Here is a 20,896-nt window from a genome sequence, read left to right on the forward strand (position 1 = left end):
AGAGTTGTTGCCGGTCTTTAAAACATTTTATTATTAATCGACTTATCCACGGATTTGCTTGACGGTACACGATTTAAAAAATGTACAATGTGCTCAATAATATGCAAGTCAAATATACACACAAAAATCAAACAAGACAGCATTATGTTACAGGTAATTATATCAATAACCTTATTGTAAAATGTCCATTTACATTTTCCTTCGAGATATCGACATGCAAAGTAAATATCGTACAAAAATGAAAACTGGATAGACTTTAATCGATACCATTAGCTTAGATATAGATTTCGTACTTTTAAACTATGAGCCAGGGTGGCTTATTCTTAAGAGTGCCCGATCGCTAAATCCGAGAACTCATAGTTCGTGTTCTCTTGTCATAGAAACACATTTTACACTTTGAGATGGCAGATAACTTTTATGTAATTTTGCCTCAAAATTTGAAACAAGCAAAAAAGAGTATGTTTAAAAACTACAATTTAAATATTTTTGTTTGTCAGCTTCCAAGCGTACTCGAGTGTTTTATGAAAGTTCAATCGTGTCTAGGCCTCGTGTAGCTTTGCGCGAAATTCAAAACAAATAAATAATAAATAAATCAGTCGTGTCACAGACTTTTTTAATTAATAAAATTGACAGCAAAAAAACTCGAAACTTTTCATCTTAAAATAGACATTTCCACTCGTTTTTCACTGTTATTAAGTTACTGTTTTATTTTATCTAAAGTTTTAATGTAATAGGTAAAATCTCGCCCTAATAAATTGGTATAAGACGACACGGAATTGCTTTTTGTTTTCCCGAACTGTATATTTGCAGTGCTACATACAATGACCATAATTTTGGTTTGACAAACTACAGTACAAACAGCTAGTCAACAACACTCGCTGCCATTTTTTTTCTCCTAGTTTTAATTCAAAAAACACTTGCGCCACCTACGAATAATTTGTAATGAATTAAACAAATTGGCTGTATTTGTCTATCTATGTAATATAGCAGAAACTGGGATTCAGATGTTTCAAGTTTTATTATTTATTTCAAATATCAATAATAATGAAAAAAACACGGCTATACATAGGTCATAGCCTTTGTTGTACTAGTAGATGTCAAGTATATATACAAGCAGTTGTAGTCCGAGCTGATTAGTAGTAAATTATTGCATATATATGTGTGTGCGCCTTAAACGCTACCTAGCGCCATCTATACTTCTTATGCTTTTCCAATCATTATTTTATTTAGTAACTAAGTTATGTTTTACTTTCACGTATATATATATATATAAGGTTAATATAAATGAGAATGGTTTATTTTAAGGATTTCATCAGGACTTCTCCTGAAGTTCGTCACTCTATAATCACTAGTCTCCGAAACATCTTTTCCCCACAAGTTGTGTGGGGAAGAGAAAAATTACTTGAGGTAAGATGGAGACGGAAAAATTTATATTTAGAAAAGAAAGATGTGGTTTTCTCCGCTCTTATTTTAGAAAACTGTTAACTCGAGGAGGACTTAGAAGAGGGAAACAGATCGTGTTGTTTACATTCGGTGAAAGGGGAAGATACGATACCACAAACTGGAAAACATACCAGTAACAAGCACTGCCTTTTATGGCAGGTGCGACTGGCTAAAATATCAAACTAGAATAAACCTTTTTGGTTCCGTCCCAGCCGAATACTTTAAAACAAGGCGTTTTTAGTGAGATATTATACAATCTCGAGTAGCCGTTTTCACACTATTAAAAAAAAGGTGGCAGGCTGTAAACAAAATCTTAAATTACCACATGTGGAATTGCCTCGAGTTGTATTGAGTGTTTCCGTTACAATAACTTAATTTGAAGAACCGACTGAACAAAACAAGCAAAATCACTTATTTTTCAGCAATTGCTAAGAGTCAGAGGTAGCTTTCAAAATGTTTCTAGAAAAACGCAACACACCTCGAGGAGCCCAAACTTGACCTAGGGAACAGTTTTAGGCAAAAATTTGCTGAAAATACTTGCGCTGCTCCATGGAGAGTACATTAAAGAGACATTTCATGTGCCTGAAAACATTTTAAAAGCTACCCCGACTTTTACCAACTGCTCTTATTTTCTATTTAAAACACGAACTACTTTGTTCATTGGTCGAATTTCGCGCAAAAATACTCGATGGTGGTTTGCAGTTATTGTTATTTAAGTAAAGCCACATTAGAGAATCTGCTGAGTCCACCGCAAGGAATCGAACTCCGGATTTTAGCATCATAAATTCGTAAATGTACAGCTGACCCACCGAGACTATTCGCCTTAGTCGACCCTAATTTTGAACTGATGGAGGGAAACCGATTAATGACCATCCTCTGCCTAGCTTGTATAATGCGGTAAAGACTCCAAAGACACTTCAGTAGAAGTAAGAGATAGTGACGCTTTATTCCATTCATGTTTTAACCTGTATATGCAACACATAAATTGTTAAGGATGCAATTGGCCCGGCATGGCCAGATGAGATAAGGCGTTCGACTCGTAATTTGAGGGTCGCGGGTTCGAATCCCCGTCGCACCAAACATGCTCGCCTTTTCAGCTGTGGGAGTGTTATAATATTACGGTCAGTCCCACTATTCGTTGGTAAAAAAGTAGTCCAAGAGTTGGCAGTGGGTGGTGATGACTAGCTGCCTTCCCTCTAGTCTTACATTGCAAAATTAAGGACGGCTAGCGCAGATAGTTCTCGTGTAGCTTTGCGCGAAACTCCAAAAACAAACAAACAAAAAGGCAATTTTTTTACAAAATTGTACAGATGCAAAATTTATCTTTCTTTTCATCTCACGTGTTTTCTCAAGCATTAATTGTGATACCAGAGCTATTGGCGTTGGTAACGTGAACTAACCTATACATTGCTTTACTTAATAAAATACATTTATAGAGGGTGCTGCTGCTAAAGAAACATTCTTCAGCTCCATTTTGGAATTTTTGACTGGTAAGAATCACTCACCTTTGATCATTTAAAGAGACATTTTTAAAGACATTTAAGACATTTTAAGAGACACTTATTTATTTCATTGTTGAATAATTGTTATATAAAAAAACGACCATTTTCCAACTTTACCTTAACTGTTTAGGGGTGCTGCTGTACCTTTGTATGGGTTTATACTGTGCAGCTGTCGCGAGAACAAAGCAAGTACAAAGAAAACGAAGCGAGCAGTCCACGCTACAGTTCCAAGTCTAAGTTAATGATTATTTCAAGGACGTTATACACTGATTTACTTCAAGATAAATACAGAAGTACATTGACAACGATGGAAATAAAGCCGAAATTTCTTTAAAAAACATGTTTGAACATAAGGTTAGAAACTCTGAAACGTATTAAAGTTAAGACTGATAACACGTGTGTGAAAGAAGGGATGTAAGAACCCATACGTATCCACCAGGTATGAATGATCATGAAAAACTGTAACAGGAAAAATATTTTTTTTGGGTTTACATGTTATATTATATATGTATGCAATAAATATTATATTAAAAATGAAAATACTTTTTTTTGTTTGCCGTAATGTTTTTCAAAACACTATTCCACACAGTGACTATATCCACTTTGCTCATCTTAATTTTGAACTAATATATTAGAATGAAGGCAGCACCCACTGGCGAATCTTGTTTTGGTTAAAAGTGGCGTTTGACAGTCAACGGTTCCAAAATGTGGAGCGTATTTTTATGACAATGGGCTGCGAACCACGAACCTTCTGATTCACATGCCGGGAGGGATAATCACAAAGCAAGTTTATGAAAGTGTGGATTCTACTTTTATTTTGAAGGGTAAATAGCAATTTCCGTTCATTTACCCTGTACAATCTTCTGAAGTTAGGGGGCGCTTAGTTAGTGCTACAAGTAGTTATACATACACGAGCTGATTTGTGTGAAAGAATTACCATTCAACTGCGTGTAGTTTACGACGAAGTGTGCCAACAGTATCTTTAAACTCAGTGTACGGGGTCGCGTAAACCAAAAAAAAAGCTACAATGAACATCATACTATAATGGAACTTTTGCTTATAAGATACTGAAAAACATTTTTATTACGCGATGTGAAACCTCCAACTTCGCGAAATTTTTATACTGGGTGGACGTAGATTTCCAATAAGGATCACGATTTTCCCATTTCATCTCCGATTTCCGTCACCAACTGTTCTTATATTGTTATTTAAACGTTTCTCACGTACAGATGTAGTCACCAACTGTTCTTATATTGTATATTTCAACGTTTCTCAGGTACAGATGTAGTCACCAACTGTTCTTATATTTTTATATTTCCCGTTCTTACTCCATAATCCCCATTTTTCCCCTTACTCGTGTTTAGCTTTTGAGTTTATAATACGATCAAAATATCTATATTATTTAGAACTATGTAGAGCCATCTGGTGTACAAATACAGCTATTCAAGTGATAAAGAGATGGTTTTTCTTACCTTAATGATTTTGTTCTGAAGTCTGAGTCCATTCAGTGTGTTGATTGCCTTCTCTGCGTCTTCTGGACGAACGTAGTTAACGAACCCATACCCCAGACTTTGGCCTACTGATCAACAAACGTTTATTAAAAGATACATACCGCTGTTTATTCAACATACAAAGAAACTTTTACGTGGCCACAAACTACCACAAGTAAACGCTGGTGTAACAAAACATACTTTTAACCAAATTATAAAACAACGTGACAGAGAGAATATTATATATTAAAACAACCAAATATTATAGATCCATGGTTTAAATCGTGCTTGATAAGCCATTATACTGCTGATTGGTAAACACACTTCCAGTACATCTAACGAAAGGCCAGCCGCGTTGTGTTGTTTAGACTCCCCAGGTAAGATGTATTTTATTGACGTTGGTCGAAGGTTTAAGGTTCTCATCGTGGATGCGGCTAGTGCTGGTAGCGAAGTAAAATACTGTAATTTAGATAGTACTCTAATGATTAGGAAATCGATTACTGAATTTTCATAAAATCGGATCAAACGAGATGGGGTAATCAACAGCCCTTTTGAACCCCACATGAGAAAGCATCTCGTTGGAATAGAAGTAACCAAACTAAGAAATAGAGGTAACAAAATACTATATATATTTGTACGTTTTTCTGGAAATAATATTTTTGAATAGATTTGATTCTGATTTATCGTATCAGTTTGTTTTGTGTGATGTGAATGAATGTTTGAAAACGAGATCCATCGTGGAAGACTCACAATAAGTCACGTGACATTCAATATTTGATTATTGAAAAGGTTTGTACGGATGCCAGGGATAAACTTCCGTACTCAAACCAGAAATATTTTTCTACTTCTGAACAAAAACGATTACGAATTTTGTAATTTTAAAAATACTTTTCTACGGGAATTCTAATCGGATTCGATAATCCGTCTAATCATTTTCAATCTATTGACGAAGATAGCCTAGACAAGATTCTACGCTCTACTTACTCAAGTGTAATTAGCATACAAGGTTTCGTTTGATAGTTTCCACCTGCACAGGTTTAATTTACGTTTAACACAGAAACAGAAAGGACTAGATTTGGAGAGGCGGGCTTCTCTTGGAACGAACTAAATTACACCGTGTAGGGGGCAACTAAAATTAGACCCACAGTATTCGTCAGACGGGAGGAAGTTTTTTTCGTTTTTTTAATTTCCTGGCAGATGATCCGCAAGAACTTGGTAGAATGAGCATGCGTGGTGTACGATCGCCATGGGAACCATAGAACAAACAATATTCGTAATGTTGCTTTTGAACACATTTAATTTAGTCATTGAATGCTGGGATGGGGTGTGAACTTCTTCAATCTGTGATCTAAGAGGTTTAGAACTCAGGGTTTGATAGTGACGTCAGAAGTGAAACAGAAGTTTTGAAACTATAAAACTTGATACCACCTCGCTGGTGAATTAATATTTATGTTTACAATTAATTCTTCTTATGGACATGTGTAAAAGAAACATGAATTCTAAGAAGTCCCACACCAAGAGCACAGTGACTGTTTAATAAAAACATCATTAAAACTAATGTACCCGCTCTTAGTGATGAAGAGAACCCCACTTGAAGTAAAAATGTTTCGACGTTGTTCTCTGCTTTATTTTCATACCCATACCAGTCGTCTTGAGATACAGATGGACTGTTCTGTTTTAAGTGTAAATAAAACCCAAAATTTAAAGTAATAAACTTTTTATTTCTTGTTTTAAATTCATATGTCACGTTGTGTTGTAGGCTACAGTGTATAATTCTTATCTGTACCTTTTATTTGTTGTTTTAAGTATAAATTGCAACCGTAGTTGTCCCTTATGTATCGTCATTTTGGTGACTACTGACTGATAGACAGACAGTAAACTACTGTTTAACTGGTGACTTCTGACTGATAGACAGACAGTAAACTACTGTTTAACTGGTGACTACTGACTGATAGACAGACAGTAAACTACTGTTTAACTGGTGACTACTGACTGATAGACAGACAGTAAACTACTGTTTAACTGGTGACTCCTCCGGGCGACCTTCGGCCTCTTTCAGGAAAAATGAAATGCACATATTTATTTAACTGTCAATAGGAGCTTTGTTAAAAGTATAAAATTGTGGGTAAGGAAAGTGGGGAAGTGAATATTTTATATCTTTTGGACACAATAAGAGAAACAAATCATGCTTCATTGAGAAAGAAGTTGCAAAAACTTAATGTCACAGATCAGTTCTTGTTAACGTTTAATTTGAAAATAGTGGCTCTTTCGACAGTGATCATTCCTTTCTCATTCAACAACGCAATACATTTTTTTGCGAGTGAGCCGTTTCCTGTTGTTGCTATGACAACCAAACCACTTACGTTGATAGGACTGCATTTGTTCCTGAGGGAACAAAGTTTTCGGTGTGATTTTCTTCTGTGTTCGAGAAGAGGGTGGGGTTGGGGTGAAATGTCTGGGCACGTGCCATTTACAAAACAAAGACCGCCAACAGAGGAGCGGAAGTCTCCCGATCAGCTGGCAAACAGCGCATGGGCGGGAAGGGGGTCATTATAGTCGAGATAAGAAGGGAATGATACAGAGTAGTGTCAGCTGGCGGAAATTCGTTCCTCGTCGCCAACCTGGAAGAGCTTAACGAAGAGAAAACAGTTCCGTTGAGGTTTGCTCCTAAATGTTAGGTATAACAAAGAAGCGTGGACATCCCGTACTCTTCATGATATATTTCACTATGGCTATAAACTCATGCAAAGAGTCCCTTTATCTTTTTTGTTTTTTTAATGTGTATTTGATGTTCACATTTCAATACTGCACTTACAAACACATTCAAAGTTTCGTATAAACACACTTATGAACATTTCTGTCATGCGCAGATTTAATATTGCCGAACTTCCTTCGTTTGAAGAAACGAGAGGAAATCATCAACAGCCGCGGGATTAGATGAGATTATACTACGAGATCTTTCATTAGCTATATTTTTGTTCGTCAGCAATACCAAACGTGGGGCGCGCGTATATCTGATTCGATTTTATTACTCATCAGGACCTCTACCAATCTATGCTGAAATATAAAGTTCTTCAAGTAATATTTGCTACTGATTTTCTATTAGCCATTCGTGTACTGTTTCTTGACTTCATTTATCTTTTTATATCCTTAACCTCTAGTTAACGCATGTTTTTGTAGGGTTAAAATTTTACCATAAAATAGTTACAAACGTCTAGCCTGTACGTATTTTAAGTTGAATCTTGTTAAACTACGTATCGTAAACGCTTTACATCGTTCCTTTCTGAAAACCAACTGGTACAACAAGACACAGGTTGTCCATTGTGAGATTCGTGTGCTCGTGTTTTCTTTTAGCAAAGCCACATCAGGCTATCCGCTGTGCCAACCGAGGGGAATCGAACCTCTGGTTGTAGGATTGTAAATCCGAGGACTTACCGCTGTCCCAGCGGGAACTATCGATAATGATCTAATAAAAATATCAGATTTGTAGTTACAATGTATAACCTTGATGAAAGTGGAAAGATATTGCTAATTAAACTTTCATCGTCTAACTTTATCCCTCTGTGGATCAACGGCGAGTTGACATACTTACTTTACGGCATAAGAATCGGTGTAGAGTGGTGGGAACGAGGTAGGCCTTTGGTTTAAAACACTAAATGGTTACAGTATTACTCGTTCCTATTTGTCAGTGTGGAGGTTATGATGTGTTGGAGAAAGGGATACAGAAAACGAACATTTAACAGATAGATAGGGGTGAAAGAAATATGATACATCTAACTGCAACGCCACCTACAATCCCGTACACGCTGAAACTCTCGTCCCTAAGACATGTGGCCGGCAACGGTCAGTTGCAAACTCTCTCTTTGTTAATATGAAGATGACCTGATAAGGTTGAAACGTTGATCTCTACTTTATTTTAATAAAAGTCTTAATACCAATACCAGCCGTCTTGAGATGCAAAAATGTTACCAGTTTAAGCTATGTATTACAGTGACAAACAGAATATCGTCATGAATCAGTTCCTGGTAGAAATAAACACAAATTATAAAAGTCGAGGAGAAACAAAAAGTTTCTGTTTATCACAATCACTATAGCTACAACCCAAAAATTCGGGAATTCATTCCTCGCAGTGGACAGAGAGTGGGTATCTTTGCACTAAAAACTAATACTTTTCATCTCCATTGGAGCCGTGTACTACCAATCTCCACTGTATATCCAAGCGCATGAATGGTTTGATCTTTTCAAAGGAATTTCGTTAAACCAACTTCTCATTTGACCACGACCAGAAACTAATCGCGAGATGTTTGCTCATAAGGTTTATTGTGTTTCACTCTTTCTGCACACAGCTACACGTGGTACATTTGTCGCAGACATTCAAAATGTTTAGTCAACAGATCAGTAGGAAGGGAGCTAAGCTGGTGAACAAATAACTATTGTGATAATCTTGCCTAAGCTGGTGAACAGATAACTATTGTGATAATCTCACCGAAGCTGGCGAACAGATAACTGTTGTCATAATCTTACCTAATCTGGTGAAGAGACAACTATTGTGATAATCTTACCAAATCTGGCGAACAGATAACTATTATGATAATCTAACACAGTCTGGTAAACTGTTAACTATTGTGATAATCTTACCAAATCTGGCGAACAGATAACTATTATGATAATCTAACACAGTCTGGTAAACTGTTAACTATTGTGATAATCTTACACAGTCTGGTGAACAGATAACTATTGTTATAATTTTACCTAGGCTGATGAGCAGATAACTATTGTTATAATTTTACCTAGGCTGATGAGCAGATAACTATTGTTATAATTTTACCTAGGCTGATGAGCAGATAACAAATGTGATAATCTTACTGAAGCTGGTCAGCAAATAACTATTGTGATAAACTTACCCAATCTGGTGAAGAGATAACTATTGTGATAAACTTACCCAATCTGGTGAAGAGATAACAATTGTGAGAATCCTACCCAATCTAGTGAACAGATAACTATTGTGATAATATTTTCTAAGTTGATGAAGAGATAACTATTGTGATAATTTTACCCAATCTAAGGAACAGCGAACTAGTGTGATAATCTTTCCTTAGCTGTTGAAGAGATAACTATTGTGATAATTTTACTTAAGCTGTTGAAGAGATAACTATTGTGATAATTTTACTTAAGCTGGTGAAGAGGTAACTATTGTGATAATCTTACTTAAGCTGGTGAAGAGGTAACTATTGTGATAATCTTACTTAAGCTGGTGAAGAGGTAACTATTGTGATAATTTTACTTAAGCTGGTGAAGAGGTAACTATTGTGATAATCTTACTTAAGCTGGTGAAGAGATAACTATTGTTATAATTTTACCTAGGCTGATGAGCAGATAACAAATGTGATAATCTTATCTATACTGGTGAACAGATAAATATTGTGATAATCTTACCTAAGCTGGCAAAGAGATAACTACTGTGATAATCTTACCTAAGCTGGCAAAGAGATAACTACTGTGATAATCTTACCCAATTTTGTGAACAGATAACTACTTTGATAATCTTACCTTAGCTGGTGAGCAGATAACTATTGTGATAATCTTACCAAATCTTGTGAACAGATAACTACTGTGATAATCTTACCTTAGCTGGTGAGGAGATAACTATTGTGATAATCTTACCTAAACTGGTGAGCAGATAACTATTGTGATAATCTTATCTAAGCTGGTGAGCAGAAAACTACTGTGATAAATTTATCTAAGTTGATTAAGGGATAACTATTGTGATAATCTTACCTAAGCTGGTGAACAGCGAACTAGTGTGATAATCTTACCTAAGCTGGCAAAGAGATAACTACTGTGATAATCTTACCCAATTTTGTGAACAGATAACTACTTTGATAATCTTACCTTAGCTGTTGAAGAGATAACTATTGTGGTAATCTTACCTTAGTTGGTGAGCAGATAACTATTGTGATAATCTTACCTACGCTGGTGAGCATCTTACTATTGTGATAATCTTATCTAAGCTGGTGTGCAGATAAATACTGTTATAATCTTACCTTAGCTGGTGAGGAGATAACTATTGTGATACCCTGTTCACCTACGCTGGTGAACAGCGAACTATTGTGATACCCTTATCTACGCTGGTGAACAGCGAACTAGTGTGATAATCTTACTTTAGCTGTTGAAGAGATAACTATTGTGATAATCTACCTAAGTTATGAATAGCTAACTATTGTGAAAGTTTTACTTAAGCTGGTGAACAGGTAAATATTGTGATAATTTTATCTATGCAGATGAACAGATAACTATTGTGATAATCTTACCTAATTAGAAAATTTTGAAGATCACTTTTGTAACACATGCGTATTTTTGCAATAGTAGCGAACCATGAATTCTTAAGTTCAAAGTTCGGCCACGCTAACTGCTTAGACACGTCAGTCTACATTTCCAGTTCTTTATACTTCAGAAAACTCGTAACGTTGGCTACATATTTTACAAAGCAAACAACTGAATTTAACTACAGAAATTTACCCTTTGTTTTTGGGAAAATTGAAGATCATTGTAAAGAGACAGTAGGCCTAGCGTTAGATTTACAAGAGACATTCATAAAATGTTTTCTGTTAAGGCTCAATCCAGTTCTTATAGAATCAAGAAACAGATTTATTTTTGAAATGAATGTAGTTACAACATGATTAACTATCACATGTGTTTTCAATCTTAGATAAGAAAATAACTAACTGTACGATTTGTTCCTAATCACCAGCTAATAATTAAAAACCCTTTATTTGTTGTACAGAAAGAAACGAGATCTTTGCTGGTTTTCACATGTACAGCCCGGCATAAATTACAATCTCACGCATCGCGTTCTACATCGAGCGAAAGAAAGGAATTGGTTTCTCAGCCCAGAACGACTGAAAATTGTAAGCCATTGCTAAAGCCCCCGGAGTGTAATTCAACAACAAATCAAACAAGGTAACAAATCAGAAGACGACACATGTATCAATTCAACAACAAATCGTACCGTTTGTTTTTCTCGCGCGAGTGACTGCATCATTTAGTACTAGGTGGTAGGCCATTTGTCACAACCCATGCCTGCCTATGTACAATCTATATACCTCCCTTTCACTTTCCGGGATGTTCAACTGGTGAAACCTTGATGAACCACGAGTCAATCCCATGTGCACAACACGAGCTAACCACTAAGTAACTGCTCAATTTGGTGAAGCATCCTGGATACGAGATACCATTTTGTTTGTTTTTATCTACCCACAACGTGTTTTTTATTCTCTTCTTCAAATTCTTAGGAGAGGAGGGAGAAGGATCGTTAGGTATTTTATCACAAATGGGGCTGTAGTCGTCGCTGATTCACAAAGTAAACATATTGTTTATAAAACAAGGTAACAAAACAGAAGACGACACGTGTATCATAACTCATTAAGCTGCTGTGCGTTTACTAAGAATCATGGGAAAACAAAACAGTATTGGATTAAATATTACACGTTATTGGCGTTGAGCCAATATTACGACAAATGTAAAAATCAGAATTTATATCTGGGATCCAGGACCAACGACAAATATCCTTATTGAGCGAAGAGAAGAAGTTTTTTTTTTGTGTGTGTCTTTTGCGAATTTTAGGGAAAGATGTTATTATAGTTCATGGATAATATTAGAACGTAAAGCAGTATTAATGTCTTAATACGTGTAAAACGACACGAACTCCATATTTGAGGAGAGCAGTATAATATCCTTTTCAAAACCTCACTAAGTTCATCTGTAACGTAAATTACATGAACAATTAAAAATAGAAATTAACAAACAAGTTTTGAAACTACTACTTAAAAGAGAAATACTTCAAAGAGACTAAACAAATTACCACAGCAGTTTTATGTTGATCGAAAATGTATTAACGAATGGCTAATGACTAAACCTTTAAGACGTAGGAGTTATTTTAAAAAGCTTTCCAATGTACTGATGGATCGTCCAACTATCGTGAACAAATCTGTTGACTCTTTTAAGTAAGTTCAAACGTTCAACTTAGCAAACTTTCGGCGACGTTGCGCCCCCCAGTGACTCAGCGGTATGTCTGCGGACTTACAACGCTAAAAACCGGGTTTCGATACCCGTGATGGGCAGAGCACAGATAGCCCATTGTGTAGCTTTGTGCTTAATTCAAAACAACAACAACAACATCGGCGACGTTGCAGTCAGGCTAAGCAAAGGCGGACTCCATTTGCGCCGGTTTAATTCCGAGCTGATATTTGCATAGCTAGGCCTAACGACGGTGTCTTTTTGAGGATTATTAAGCCTAATTATGATTACTACAATATAGGTGAATGTTTCCCGTGTTAAGTTTTCCTAACGTAGAAAATGTCCATGAAAGGTCGTCTTACAACTGTTAACCTATTATTAGTTTTACACCTCGTTACCAAAAAGTGGCCACCTTCAGCTTTTACTACATTTTAAAATAAAATATCAAGAGGTTCTGTTAAAAAGTTGCTATTAGAATGTAAATGATTTGGGTGTGAGGAACGCTTGCGTATTCAAACGCAGACACAGAAATGGAACCAGTAAGCCTAATATCCATGGCAATAAAATTCATGTTAGACTACAGGGGCCTCCTTCCCCTTACCCTACGTTCCTCTTAATTATTGAATTACAGAATTCTAATCAAACATACTTAAAAATAACATATTTACTACAGCCGTTTCTTTTCGAGGTTTTTGGCTTGTAACAAACATTCTATTTTGCTGTATACAAGTGAGTTAGAGAAACATGTGCAGTTTTTTCTCCTATATTTCTCTTATATGTTCAATGCGACTCGAAATCAGAGGTTTTGTGAAAAAAAAAAGATAATATCGAGTTGTGATTTTTTGTTTGTATGTTTTGTCTTCCATAAGTCAATGCCCAGATAGCTTTACTTTCACTACCGGAACTCGTCAACGGAATGGAGTATGAGAGACGAAAAGCTATCTATATAGGTAATGGAATATTCAAAAGTTAAGGGTTAAACATAATTTAGATTGTTTATAAGGTAGCATTTCAAATAAGCTAACGACATCTAATGTTGAACAAAATAGGAAATCTCCGAGAAGTCATTTGTGACAAAACAAACAACAGAATTAAAATGTATTGACATATCTTCAATTGGAAATCCACACATAATGAATTAATTAAGAGTAATGTAATGCTAAAAACAAATATCACGATTTTATTTGTTTTTTTTTCCTTTAGTAATCAAAAATGTTAAGACTAACTAGTTTCACTTTAATCAGCTGTCAAAAAATGTTCATAGTAATCCTGCTAAGTTAACGTGTTTTACTGTAATAGGAACACTTCAGTGAACCCCACTAGAACTTACTGCACCCTCATTTAAGTGACGCTGTCCCACCTGTTATCTTGTCTCTAATGAGTTTGCAGGACTCCACCTCTCCAATACTGGAGAACAAGCTCCTAATCTCTTCTTGGGTCATGGTCTGGGGCAGATAGTTGACGATAAGGTTGGTGTTACAGTCGTTGGTGTTACAGTCGTCTACCGTCTGAACAGAGTTGTGACCATTCTGCTGTGACACCACCGTCGTTGTATCCATGGTGAACACTCGCTTCACTAGAGGAAAACAAGAAGAAACAAATTCCGACATAAAACAACTCTTGTGACGTCACATATGGTGTGTGATCTTTGTTACCCCTATTTATTTTGTTTTTTAATGTTTACTGGAAAATCTTAAATCTTTCTAGTTAATTAGTCTGTAGAATTATTAATTAACAATATGTATATCGTTTGAGAGGTAGGTTTTAAGAGATCAACGATAATATTTAATACACTTAAAAGTCTACATTAAGCCACTGCAAAGTTCCACTGGGCTTGGTAAGTCAAAATCTAATTGAAGAAACGTTCGAACACAAATTTGTCTTTCATACATACCATCAACAGAGGGTGCAGTGTCTAAAGTTTTGGTTGTGCTGTATTTATAAATAATGTTGAGGGTTACGTTTTGTTTTGCACAAAAACTCAATTTTGGTTTTTTCTGTTTGTTTATTTTTTCAATGGTTACCTTCAAATCCCAAACTGGAATCACATTATCAGGATATTTGTCAAATTAAAAGAAACTGTATCACGGCATCGCCTCATCAGAAACATCAACAGTAGTAGTGCATCCCACTCAAGGCAGTACCACACTAAAAAGTATTGGTGACATCAGAACCCTATGTATTTTACAGCAGCCTGTGGAGTTCACCACCTGAATATCATCAGATAACAGCACAGTGAACATCATCAGGTAACAGCACAGTGAACATCATCAGGTAACAGCCCATTACAGTAGCATTTTTACTTAAACAACCTTTCCATTTGAATGATGTTAAAATAACTCACAATTGCACGCGATTTCTTAACCAGCCTACCATGTTTTTTGCACCCTAATGTCAAACCATTAAAATTAACGAAAACAAAAGAAATCCCGCATTTTATAAATTTCCTAGAGAAGCTGTTAATTCTTCAGTTTTAAACCAAACTGTCAACTAGATAAAAAATATCCCAATATTTAATTGTTATGCAGACAATTAAGACAAAAGCATCAAGTGTTTTTTTTTTCAATTAATTATTCCGTGTCAAAACTATTTACCTCTTGCGAGTAATTCCATTCATCTACTTCCATCTCTTTAACTTAACAACTTAGAAGTTTTCTCCTCTACATAGAAGAAATACCAAAATAAACTAGTGCCGAAAGAAGAGTTTCTTAGCGCATTCTCCAGTTAAAAAAAAGAAGAAGGAAACTGGTTCACGGAGTGATCCAAACCCTTCCATAAAGATCGTTCCAAAGGGAGAGGTAAAAGTGGAAACAGTTTGTGAGCCAACTCGTGAAACCACACTTTTGTTGTATTCAGTTTCTCTGACTACTCATTTTGATCTTTTTTTGTTTTTTACAAACTTTATTCAGTTGATGTGTTATTCGTTTTCTTTCTAACTTACTCCAGCTTTAGTACACACAAGTTCTTATTTCAACAAGTATCGCACCTTTCTAGCCGCGGCATAATAGCTTCGAGACGTTGTTTTTCAGTTACAAACTTTTAGTCTATAGCTCCGCCGTCTCTTAACCGATTTGAGATCTAATTGTAGTTTTAAGACTCACGAGATCAAATGCTTTCGATTGATGTATTCGACCACACCTACGGTCTTATAGATGAATTTACTCTGATCCTGCTTAAAAGAATTAAGTGCCGCGGCTATTGAAGATTTCCTCTTGTTTCACTTTTATATTAGGATAAGTTTATTGGTCGTTCTTCAGTCATATTCTCTTCATTAGTATCTTGGGTATTAAACAACGTTATACACTCTTATCCAATTTCGATCCCATTCCTCATTACTATATATTCAAGTACTTAACGATTTTTTGAACGTTTTTCATTATCCTATTAAACTTTCGTGGTTGTTATTAGGATTGGATTGTACAGAATAAAGACTTATTGCTGTTGTGTTGTTATATAATAGCCTTAGCATCAATCATGCTTTACAGAGGTCGTTTACTAAAACAAAGATTATGAAGCAAAATAAGTTGATGGACCCATGGGTTAATAATTTTTATGGGCCCTACATTCCATGTAGTTTTACATAAAATTGTCAATGGGCCCCTATTAAGACCATGGGCTCTGGGTCTGAGCCTCCTCTAGCCCCTACTTAAAATACGCCACTGGACGGACCTCTACTGCGAATGACATGAATACAGTAAGGTTATTACTACCCCAACCCCTCTTCCATAAATTAAAAATGCGATTACATTTAAAGAAATAGACTCTGTTCCCCAGCGATGTCGGTGAAGTTGAAGTGTAATCTGTCAGATTTATTTGTCGAAAATCTCCAAATGTACAAGTTGCGTGACTACAACATTACAACGAAAGAAATAAAAGTTTCATGTGCTAAACGAAGGTAAGGCCCTTCCTGAAATTCAAGCGTAGTATCGGTTATATATTTAGGTTTCTGTCAAACCCAGTTATGGAGTAAAATTCGATGATATTACTCTTTAATTGTTTCCCTGCATTAAGATCGTTTGGATTGTTTATTAACATGTCTGTTACACTCAACCTTTCATTTCAGAACTGTTGGTATTAACACTTTTACCAATAAAACAGAGAATAACGTGTCGACCTTCTTAAGGTCTTCTTCATGTTAACAGCCGTCCTGAGATACATTTTTACTTTAATAGATTTCTCGTCATCACGGACAACCTTTCATTTGTATAAAACATGTTTATTTTAGGATAAACGGCACAAGGATTTAAATTACCTGAGGCGCGCTTGCGACGCAAACACCCGTCTCAGCCGTTGGTTTGTTTGTTTGTTTCTGATTTTCACGCAAAGCTACACGAGGGCCATCTGCGCTAGCTATCTCTAATTTAGCAGTGTAAGACTAGAGGGAAAGCAGCTAGTCGTCACCACACATCTCCAACTCTTGAGCTACTCTTTTACCAACGAATAGTGAAATTGACCGTCACATTATATCACTCCCACGGCTGAAAGGGCGAGCATGTTTGGTGTGACGGGGATTCGAACCTCAGATTACGAGTCTAACGCCTTAACCCACCTGGCCATGCCGGGCCTTCTCAACCGTTGGAATACAACGTATTAAAATTTCAAAGGAAATTGGAAGTTTGGAGGTAAAGTATGTCACAAAATATCATGTTTACGGTTCAATTAGAAACAACAGGTTCCTATGTTTAGTGGTATTCTGGGTATGGCTACTGAACATACCACCTCTAGCCGCAATAGTGTCGTTCTATGGCCAATATTGTAAGTGGATTATATTATCTGTTTTTTATTTATTCGAGAAAAACAAGATATCTTTAAAATGTGTCTAACTGTATGACTTGTATGACTGTATCCAGTGACTTGTACAATCATTATAAACGTTGTAGGTTTTCTCTCTCCCCCTCATTTTCATCTTAGGACATTTTGTCGTGCAGTACGCTTGTTTAACCAGACACTTCTTTAAATTTCCGTCATAGTACAAAAAAACTACCAAAAAACTTGAGTGTTATTTCTTGGTACTTGTATTTAATGTTAAAATAATATATAGCACACAACCTCAAAATAGATACACAATTAATAACATTTTAAATAAGGCAGTCTATAACCTCTAAAAAGTTGACCCCTCATCATCAGGAGTTAGTAGCAGGACATAATCTTGTTTTATTTACTTTTTTGTTGTTGTTAAATGGGTCATCTTACTTGTGCAGGTTTACAATTTCCGCTTGAACATTTTAGATAAAGTAACCCCACCCTTATATACAGGTATTCACTGGACCTTCATCACTATTTAATAGTAGATGATCCCTTTTATATGTAATTATTTCCAAGGATTCATGAATATTATTGCTTATAAGTATGTTTTTGGTTGAGCCAATATTACAGTCGATTTACTGTGTTTTACTTTAATGGGAAACTAAACAGTCACAGTAGACATCATCCTTGAATTTCTCCTCGAGCCTTCGAGGCTAAAATCGTTGTGTTAAAGTATACAAGTAGTAACAAAGATGCTAACATTTAAGGCTATAATTACTAGGCAACGAAAAACATTATATCCGCCATTTAACTTCTATCGATCAAAGTAGTACAAAAAGTAATATTTTACTCTTTATGTCGTTAAGAAAAGTTTAATTACTGGTTATGCGGAAATAGGTAGTTGCACGAGGAATCTCGTGATGAACTGGCCACTCCCACAGAACTAGCCACAGGACTGTCTGTTCTAAATCTTTCCGAGCCTGCACGACTTTCTTAAGCACGTAATTAATTAAAGTACCACTGCTGTAAACTTTGCCCCTGCCTTTTACTCGCCCCCTCTCCACCCGTAAGACATTTAACCCTTTATTTATGGCTAGTATTAATATCATAAAACGTGGTAAAAGTTTGAAATGGCGAGCTACACTTTCTTGAAGATATCAGACAAGCTTGAAATTCAGTTTCACGATTTTCTCTGCCCTTAAGTATATCTTAAGCCTTTTTTGTTTGTTTGTTTGGAAAACACGGGTTAAGGAATGCGAAATTCCTATCCCCTATCTTTATTATGTATAAAATAAAAACTTCTGCGTGTAGTACATACACGCATTGTGAATGCAGGAGGTTAAGAAACCGATACAAACTAGTCCTTAACGTTCCTAAATACAAACAGAATGTGTATTCTGAGTGGCACCGCCGGAATTAAAAGTTAGAAAAAGGAAAGTGTTTATTTACTGGAATCCAACCTGATAAGTAGTTTAGTGAAGAACATTATTTGTGTATTGTCTGATACGTTAGGAATACTTTTGAAAAACGTTATCTATCCAGAAGTAGTTGCACTATCAAAATCTTTCAGTTTTCAAAAAATATATTAAAAGAAAGACACAACCAACGTTGAGTTCTAAGAGCTTAGTTATCGACCTGTTTCTACAAGCATTCTTGCTTTTCGTTTGTACTGGTACAAAGCGACATCTACCGTATCATATTACTTTTAGCTGTTGTTGAAGAAATTAAGATCAGTTGAATAAATATGGTGTTCTTATGAGGCTCAAAAGCTGGTCGAATAGTGAATTGAACTATTATTTGTATGAGACTTTGGTCGAGTCACAACTTTGAGTTATTTATAAAAATAAACCACTTTTGATAATTATAATAATAATAATTAAACCTTCTGTGTATCGTATAAACCTTCTATGTTTCTTATGTATCGTACACGTACGTTGTGTGAAAGAAGTTCAAAACACCTTTTTGTTAAACACACGGTACATTTCCCACTATAGTGTCTGGTTGGGTGTTGGTTAAAGCCACCATATTGGTTGTTTACATGACAATACGAGGTTGTCCAGACTGTTCGAAACTTGTTTTTACTCCCTCTCCAGTTAAGCCTAAATTTTTTACAATTGATATTCCTTATTCCTCAGTCACGAGGTATGATACATTGTATTAAACTATATATTAGATAATTCAGACGTTTTCTTGCTAGAAGGAGCATGTCACGACTGTTATCATGGCTGATTTAGACAGTTAAATCTTACGACAGAAAAATATTAAGGTTTCAATGGTTTTATTGTTTATTACACACACACACAGAGTCTCATACTTAGTTTTAAAGTTCAGGGTAGTAAAAAAAAAGAGTGGGTTTCATTATCATTGGTTTATTTACCAATGTTATTTATTGTAAAATATCTGATACGTTCAGTCAGCTGTGATTCCACTTTTATTTCTGAAGGCGTGATGGAAGAAGGCATGTTAACAACAAAAGAAATTCTGTAGAATCTCAGACAACAATAACTTGAAGACATCTAGACGATAGGCATTATAATTTAAATAAACGAATATTCTTTCATGGAATATAACGAATCAGAGCTGATCGAGATTATGTTAAAATATTCCTATAAGTAGCACAGTTTGAGCGAACTGGTTGGTTCAGATTTGAAGTTGAGGGAGGGGGGGTCCTCTGACTTTCCCAAGTCCACGGCCAGCTTCTTGAATTTTTGAAAGGGGTCGTAATGAAGAGAATAAATTAGCTATAGGCTGCTATATATTATACTGTTGGTCAAGTTTAACCAGCACGTTCGTTTCCAAGGGTTACAAAATCTGCTCTAATACCTGTCCAACCTGACATAAGGGACCACATAAAAATTAAATCTTCTCTAAAAAAGAAATGAAAACGTTACTCATTTATTGAAAAGAAATGAAACGAGCTGTTTTAGATTTTCCTATATGGTTAATATTTTAGTAGTAATTTTGTCGAGTTTTTGGATAGACGAAAACATCCATGGTGGAGATGAACCTTCCTAATTGGTTTATTATCAGTTGGTCCAAAGACAATAAAATAGAGTACCTTCTTTACCATCTTACTAAAGTATGTAATATATGTTGTTATAATTATTTTCGTTCTAGAGATATATCTATAAAATCATCTCAAGCCACGTAACGGAAGCCATTTTACTTCACTTCTAATTCCATGACTGAGAAGCACATCGACTAGGGTTACCGCTTCTTTTTTCCGGTACTTTTATTATTTCATTTTATCTTACACAATCGTCAGACTGGCACAGTCCTTGACACATATTAAGTGACTGTCGCTGAGACTAAATACAATATTCAGATATGCTTCTCCATCCATTTCTGATTTTTGTTGAAGAATCAAGAATCTGTCATTCCTTGTGTCTGTGGAAGCAGGCCTAGAACACGTTTCAAGAAGTAATTCGCTTCTTGATCAAACTAGACTACCACTATTAACAACAACATCTTCCATCTGATGAAGCTGTTTTTGATCAAACTAGACTACCGGTAACAACAACAACAACATCTTTCATCTGATGAAGCTTTTTCTGATCAAACTAGAATACCAGTAACAACAACATCTTCCATCTGATGAAGCTTTTCCTGATCAAATTAGACTACCAGTAACAACAACATCTTCCATCTGATGAAGCTTTTTCTGATCAAACTAGACTACCAGTAACAACAACATCTTTC

General features: G+C 35.7%; 1 protein-coding gene across 8 annotated transcripts in view; it reads right to left on the reverse strand.

Moving 5' to 3' along the window:
• The window catches only part of LOC143236950 (ELAV-like protein 2), a 39,321-nt gene that overhangs the window by 10,585 nt on the left and 7,840 nt on the right, over positions 1-20,896 (reverse strand). For 4 of the 8 annotated variants that reach the window (XM_076475672.1, XM_076475668.1, XM_076475674.1 and 1 more), the window contains exons 2-3: positions 13,812-14,027; positions 4,418-4,521 (exon numbers count right to left, since the gene is read on the reverse strand). In XM_076475672.1, the coding sequence (XP_076331787.1) occupies positions 4,418-4,521; positions 13,812-14,010 (303 nt within the window). In that variant the 5' untranslated portion in view covers positions 14,011-14,027. Of the gene's footprint in view, positions 1-4,417; positions 4,525-13,811; positions 14,028-20,896 lie in introns of all 8 variants that reach the window. The other 4 variants (XM_076475670.1, XM_076475667.1, XM_076475673.1 and 1 more) reach the window with 1 other exon arrangement.

The sequence above is a fragment of the Tachypleus tridentatus genome, chromosome 13 (assembly GCF_004210375.1).
Source record: "Tachypleus tridentatus isolate NWPU-2018 chromosome 13, ASM421037v1, whole genome shotgun sequence".
Taxonomy (NCBI): Eukaryota; Metazoa; Arthropoda; class Merostomata; order Xiphosura; family Limulidae; genus Tachypleus; species Tachypleus tridentatus.